We start from the raw sequence: 7,037 nt of genomic DNA on the forward strand, positions 1-7,037 counted from the left end.
TGTGTGTGTGTCTCTGATGTGTGTGTGTGTGTGTGTCTCTGATGTGTGTGTGTGTGTGTGTCTCTGATGTGTGTGTGTGTGTGTGTGTGTGTGTCTCTGATGTGTGTGTGTCTCTGATGTGTGTGTGTGTGTGTGTCTCTGATGTGTGTGTGTCTCTGATGTGTGTGTGCGTGTGTCTCTGATGTGTGTGTGTGTGTGTGTGTGTGCGCGTCTCTGATGTGTGTGTGTGTGTGTGTGTCTCTGATGTGTGTGTGTGTGTGTGTGTCTCTCTGATGTGTGTGTGTGTGTGTGTGTCTCTGATGAGTGTGTGTGTGTGTGTGTCTCTGATGTGTGTGTGTGTGTGTGTCTCTGATGAGTGTGTGTGTGTGTCTCTCTGATGTGTGTGTGTGTCTGATGTGTGTGTGTGTGTGTGTGTGTCTCTGATGTGTGTGTGTGTGTGTCTCTGATGTGTGTGTGTGTGTGTGTGTGTGTGTGTCTCTCTGATGTGTGTGTGTGTGTGTGTCTCTGATGAGTGTGTGTGTGTGTGTCTCTGATGTGTGTGTGTGTGTGTGTGTGTCTCTGATGAGTGTGTGTGTGTGTGTGTGTCTGATGTGTGTGTGTGTGTGTGTGTCTCTGATGTGTGTGTGTGTGTGTCTCTGATGTGTGTGTGTGTGTGTGTGTGTGTCTCTCTGATGTGTGTGTGTGTGTGTGTCTCTGATGAGTGTGTGTGTGTGTGTCTCTGATGTGTGTGTGTGTGTGTGTCTCTCTCTGATGTGTGTGTGTGTGTGTGTGTCTCTGATGAGTGTGTGTGTGTGTGTGTCTCTGATGAGTGTGTATGTGTGTGTCTCTGATGAGTGTGTGTGTGTGTGTGTGTGTGCGTGCATCTCTGATGAGTGTGTATGTGTGTGTCTCTGATGTGTGTGTGTGTCTCTGATGTGTGTGTGTGTGTCTCTGATGTGTGTGTGTGGATCAGGCTGGCAGTGCCGCAGGTGACGGACACCGCACTGCCCGGGGACGAGGCGCCGCTGGACGAGGATGAGGAGGAGCTGAGGAAGGCTCTGGCTCTCAGTAGAGAACACATGGAGGTGGAGGACGAGGAGGCCGACCTGCGCAGGGCCATTCAGCTCAGCATGCAGGGTGAGGAACACACTCGTCTGCAGTCTGCACACACTCGTCTGCACACACTCGTCTGCACACACCGGCTGAAGAGCGATGCGATGAGGAGACTCACTGAAGTCTGGCACACATTGGATCATCTCTGGATCCTCAGGCTGAGGCGTGACAGTAATGAGTGGCTGTGTCTGCAACCGCTCCCTATCCACTATATAGTGCACGCATCGGGCGTCGGCCATTTTGTAGTGGTGTCCGAATTCTGAGTGAACGACATCATTCTCTACATTCCTTCACTACTTTTACCCACAATCCTCTCTGAATTCGAGTACACATTCGATGTACACTTGCTGAAGCACTATTTCCCACAATGCAATGCGGAGAGGACTGGGTGCGTGTGAAAGTGCGGAGCGAGCGAGTTTAAACCGGAGATTACTTTACAGCTTTCTTATTTTTTGGGGGGGGGGTTCTACCTCTTTTTTTTAAAATCATTACTTGAATAAAACATTAAAATATATAGACAATATTATATAGATGTATTTTAAAATGAAATGAAATTATATTGAAAAGGTAAATTATATAGGTATATATTTTTTTATTATTAAAATATATTATTTAGGCATTGACTCAATTTAATGTAATAAAACGGATGAAAATTGTATTATAAACCCGGTACAATGCATGAAATTGAAACATTTATGTTAAAAATGTTACATGGTCCCCTCATTAATAAATGAAGAAGAAGAATGTGTGGCATTGTTGTTATATAGGCATTAGTGAACGAGTGAGCGGTTTCGGTCATTTTGGTGTTTCTTGTGGATTCAGTAATAGTTCAGTAATTCGTTCAATATTCAGTGCAAAGCTTCGCTCAGTTCTATAAGTGCTGTAAATGTTAATGGGGGCGATTTTGATTCATCCCAGTGAATCTGTTCAGTAAAAAGAATCATTCCTTTTATTATGACAGTGATTCATTGAATCGCTAACTCAAGCTAATATGAGTCAAACTGACCATGTCTGGAGATATTTGTATTTTTTATTAGCATTGAATTGCCTACAAATCTGCTTGTCAAGCTGTAGAACAAAGACTGATGTTAGATCGAATCTCTACTCCAGGAACACTGGACTCAGTCTCTTTACCAGAGCGTCATATCCATTCAGGCCCTGCTTACACGAGAACGCTTGCGGGTGAAAACGTAAAAATATTTTATCAGATGTGTCTTTCGTTTACACGGCGACGCCATTTTGGGGCTTAAAAACGCAAAAAAGTGAAACCACCCTCCAGAGTGGAGATCTTAAAACCGCTCCACCGTCGCGTTCCCGTCTAAAGGGTAAAAACGCAAAAGTCTGCTAGGGAGAGAAGTAGAAGGAAGGTTGTACGCAGGCGCGCGGACTTGGTGTTGTTGTGTGGCAGTGCTCCACATCGCCACCTAGCCGTCTGGAGTGCACACTACATCCAATCTCACACACTGTTGCGTCACCATATGCACGCAGATTCCCCCCCACAACGCTCGTCTAAACGCAGAATAAAAAGTGATAACGCAACGCCACTTTTGCGTTTTCTCTTCAGATCGTTTCCGTGTAAACATAGCCTTAGTGTGGTGTCCAAAACCAGTCAAGAGAGTCGTGTCTGATAACAACACCTGTGTGAACTTCATTATTCTTCAAAGTCGGCATGAAAGTGAAGTTGCTCTAGTCTTTTCTCCTCTATTATACCGTATATCGAGTGAAGCGCTTCAGGAACAAGAACACATGTGGGCGGGGCTTGAGTGTGCCTGTGGGGAATTGATTGGATGATTGGATGGTTGTGGTTTGCTATTGGCTGATCTCATGTGAGTGACAGGTTATAGCCCCGCCCTCATCCTCAGAGAAGAGATGCTGCAAGAGGAACTTATTCTGAGTCAAGATTATCAACACAATAATGATGATGATGTGCACCTGTAAATCATATCACTGCAAAAAAATGCTTTTCTTACTCAGTATTTTTGTCTTGTGTCCAGTCCAAATATCGAAAAATTCTTTAGATGGATTTACTAAAGTAGTAAAATGCCATAAGATATTATGTATTTTTTTCTGTGGGGAGTTTTTGCTTAAAACAAGCTAAATAATCTGCCAATGGGGTAAGAGAAATAACGTTAATTCAAACGGAAACAAGATTATTTCTCTTATTATTTTTATTATTATTATCTTACAGATTATTTTTTAAGCAAAAACTCACTTCATTTAAATTATTTCCCCACAAAACAAGACATAAGCCTAATATCTTATGTAATTTTACTCATCTAGTAAATGCTTCTTGATTTATTTATTTGGAGAATTTGGACTGGAATCAAGACAAAAATACTGCGTAAGAAAAGCATTTTTGCAATAGAATTGGTATATTTCTATACATATAAATATGTTTATAGCAAGTTTTGGTTTCATGGTGACTGTACTGTCAGCAGGCGGCGCTGATCCCAGAAGCCCCGGTGCGGTTGTGGCGGCGAGCTCGTCTCAGGGATCGGGAAGCGCGGCGGTGAAGGAGACGCTGTCGGCAGAGGAGCTGCGCAGGAGGAGACAGGCTTACTTCGACAGGTGAGCGCACACACACACACACACACACTCGTGTTCAGGCAGAGTTGGTGCTGATGTGTGATCTCCTCGCAGGCAGACGCAGAACGCCCTCGCTCACGCCAGCAACACCGCCGGTAAGAGTTCTTCTCTCAGCAGCCGAGCTCCTGTTGCTCATGAAGACACCAGAGCTCTCCGGTCATGTGAGCGAGCGGTCAGATCTCGTTTATCCAGTGTTTGTTTCGGGACCGCCTTTCCTCCCTTACTTCTGTTTCCTTTAGGCGTGATCCGCACCAGAGAATCTGATGAGGTGGTGTCGCCCCATTTGACATTATAAATTTCCTGATAGTTTACTCTCCGCACGTCATCCAAGATGTTCATGTCTTTCTTTCTTCAGTGGAACAGAAATCCAGGTTTGTGAGGAACACACTCCAGATGTTCTCCATATAGTGACTTCAATGGTCCAGCGGGTCGAAGATCCAGATGTACGTAATGTGTGTCGCATCACAGCTCGTGCAAGATGAGCATTTGTGGTTAAAAAGTACACAAATGTTTATTTTTTAATATAAAATGGCCGCTGGTTTGTCTAGATAAGACTCTTATTCCTCGGCTGGGATCCTGGAGTGTGTTCCTCAAAAACATTAATTTCTTGTCCACTGAAGAAAGAAAGACATGAACATCTTGGATGACGTGCGGAGAGTAAATTATCAGGAAATGTTCATTCTGAAGGGAGCTAATGCTTAAAGGTATAGCGGAGGATTTTCTTTTTCCGGGTGGGTAGTCTATACTATTGGTCCATTTAAGTGTCAATCATTCTGGTGATATGTTTACGTAAGGCCGTCGTACGTGCTATGTAGTTTTCACTTTCTGGTGTATTATGTGTGATGAGTTACGGTTTCAGCCATTCCTTTGAAAATGACTGAGGGTCAAAAGAGAAAAAAATTATACGAAGTGTATGATAAGAAGAGAAAGGCCGCAGAATATAGAAACAAGACCAGAGGGATTTTGGGTGAATATTTCACACGCTGGCGTGCGCTAAAAGCACAGGTTGGGCTTCACTGATGCCACAGTCGCGAAGATTCTACTAGACAGGTAAAGTTTGTCATGCTATTTGGAGAAATCCATTTAAAATCACTGCTAGTAAAAGTTAATGTAAGCGTTCCCTCTCGGGAGCAAATAGAGTGTTGCGCATGCATTTTTGTAAAAAATTGGAAATTTTCTAAAATTAGGAAAGATCCTCCGCTATACCTTTAAAATGATAAAAAGTATGTTAATTCAACAAGCGCACATACCTGTATTTACTTCCTGGTTTCGGTCGAAGTCCACAGTAGTCGACTGTCGAGTTCACGCGCGTGATCATAGTAACTAAGATGATGTTTTTACAAATATCCATCAGAGCTGATATTCTCCAAACCCCACACAGCACCGTCTCCGGCTGACAGCTGTCAGTCTGAGTCTCCTCTGTTGCTTAGTTACCGTTGATCACGCGTGTGAACTCGACAGTCGACTACTGTGGACTTCCACCGAAAACAGGAAGTAAATACAGGTCTGTGCGCTTGTTGAATTAACATCATTTTTATATCTTTCACATCTCCTGCAGTCAGATTCACTCGTGTTCACTCTGAAGGAATCACTCAACATGGCTGGGCACTTGTAATGACACATCAAGGATGATAAGAGACTAAAAGCAGGTTTATAACGTGCCCCATTCAAGTCAACAGGGTGCAAATTTTAAAAAGAGGATAACACAGTGTAGGTCAGTGGTTCACAACCTTTTTTTGTCTGAGACCCCTTTTTTCCCAAGAAAATATTTTTTAGGGCCCTTCACATTTAATTATATTATCGTTCTTGTAAACTTGCAGCAAGGATGACAAAATATGTTGTTTTCAAACAGTATGTTTACTATAACCAGATATGTTCATGCACAAATAATAGCCTATAATATTGAAAATACAATAACAAAAACATCAGTAGCCTTTTGTAATTTAAAAACGTAAGCCTAGGATGGAGTAGCCTATCAATTGGCCCTATTTGAAATGCAATAACACAAATATTCACACTGGTGTGTAGGTAAAAAGAAAGAATATAGGCTATCACTAAATGACTGCTGTCTGGGACCAATACTTGCATGTTATTTGTGAGGCTTTATTTTTGACGCTTTTGGCACTATAGCGAGCGATAATAAACTTGCGTTTATTAACAGAATAATGCGTTTTTTGGAAGAACATTGTAGCCGGAACTACTTCTCTCTGTGTACGTCTGTGACGAGTCACGCAGATACTGGGCTACTCCGCAGCGACAGCGATCCGAACCCGTGTAAAATGCCCCATTCAAGTCAATAGCGTGCAGATTTTAAAAAGAGGATAACACGGTGTAGGCAACACCGATTGTTGTCGTTGTTCTATGTATTGACAGCACTCCAAATTTACTAAAAAAAAATTTCAAATTGACCGGAGTTCTCCTTTAAGCCACAGTCTAAGCGTTGGCCACAGGATCTCCACTCCTCAGCACATGATGTTCTGCTGTGTGTCATTGGCAGGCGAAGAAAAGGACAGCGGGACCAAACCCAACCAGTGACCATCCAGCAGAGACGCTCTGAACGCCACGGTCCGCCCGATGGGAACCTCCACTGCGCTCGGGTCCTGCTGTGTCACTCAAGGGACATTCGTTTAGCTTCGCTTGACCTCTGCGAGATGAAGGAGGTCAAAGGGAAGCTCTTCCCCGGTACATTCCTCCTCCTCAGACCGCAGTCTCCGAGAGCGAGACGCCGCGGCACGAGGAGCCTGCTAACGCGGGGCCACTCGGGCTTTATTGGGTCTCTTTCCTCTTTTCCTCTGTGAACTGTAGAGCATTACTGTCACAGGTGAGGCGTGTGACACGTGTCCGTATCTGTGATTCATCAGTGGCCGGTGAAGGTCGCCTCTCACGAGCACAGTGTGTGTGAGTGTGTGTGTGTGTGTGTGAGGGCAGATGTTGAAGAATGAGACCGTGATGATGACATGACGCTCATCACCGTACAGATTCAGACCTTCTCTTGTGTTAGTCCCTCAGCAGATCTTTTGGTTCCAGACTCGTTTCATATCCAGCAATAGTTTTTAAGTGATTGATTATTCTTGCACTTCTATATACACACTTTTTGTTTCTTAAATAAAAATATTTGTTTTCCCCCTCGAGTGTTTTTTCTCTGTTCCTTCTCTCTGGGTTATTAGCGTTCTTGAAGACGTCAGATGTTCCTCCGTCATTTAGTTTCATTCACATGACTAGCAGTCGCACTTTATCCTCGCTTTAGTTTAACCTTCATCCTTCCCTCGCACTTTTTAACAAATCCTTCCCTTGCGGGTCAAATATATATAATTTAAAATATAAATTATATATATATATTTTTTTTTAATGCAATTTTT

The 7,037-nt window shown here is 43.4% G+C and overlaps 1 protein-coding gene across 6 annotated transcripts in view; it reads left to right on the forward strand.

The window, feature by feature from the left end:
* Positions 1-6,808, forward strand: part of atxn3 (ataxin 3) — a 23,783-nt gene extending 16,975 nt beyond the window's left edge. For 3 of the 6 annotated variants that reach the window (XM_079632883.1, XM_079632885.1, XM_079632887.1), the window contains 4 exons: positions 953-1,116; positions 3,531-3,660; positions 3,733-3,773; positions 6,176-6,808. In XM_079632883.1, the coding sequence (XP_079489009.1) occupies positions 953-1,116; positions 3,531-3,660; positions 3,733-3,773; positions 6,176-6,213 (373 nt within the window). In that variant the 3' untranslated portion in view covers positions 6,214-6,808. Of the gene's footprint in view, positions 1-952; positions 1,117-3,527; positions 3,661-3,732; positions 3,774-6,175 lie in introns of all 6 variants that reach the window. The other 3 variants (XM_079632882.1, XM_079632884.1, XM_079632886.1) reach the window with 1 other exon arrangement.
* The last annotated feature ends 229 nt before the right edge of the window (positions 6,809-7,037 follow it).

The sequence above is a fragment of the Phoxinus phoxinus genome (genome assembly GCF_949152265.1).
Source record: "Phoxinus phoxinus genome assembly, chromosome: 13".
In the NCBI taxonomy this organism is placed as follows: domain Eukaryota; kingdom Metazoa; phylum Chordata; class Actinopteri; order Cypriniformes; family Leuciscidae; genus Phoxinus; species Phoxinus phoxinus.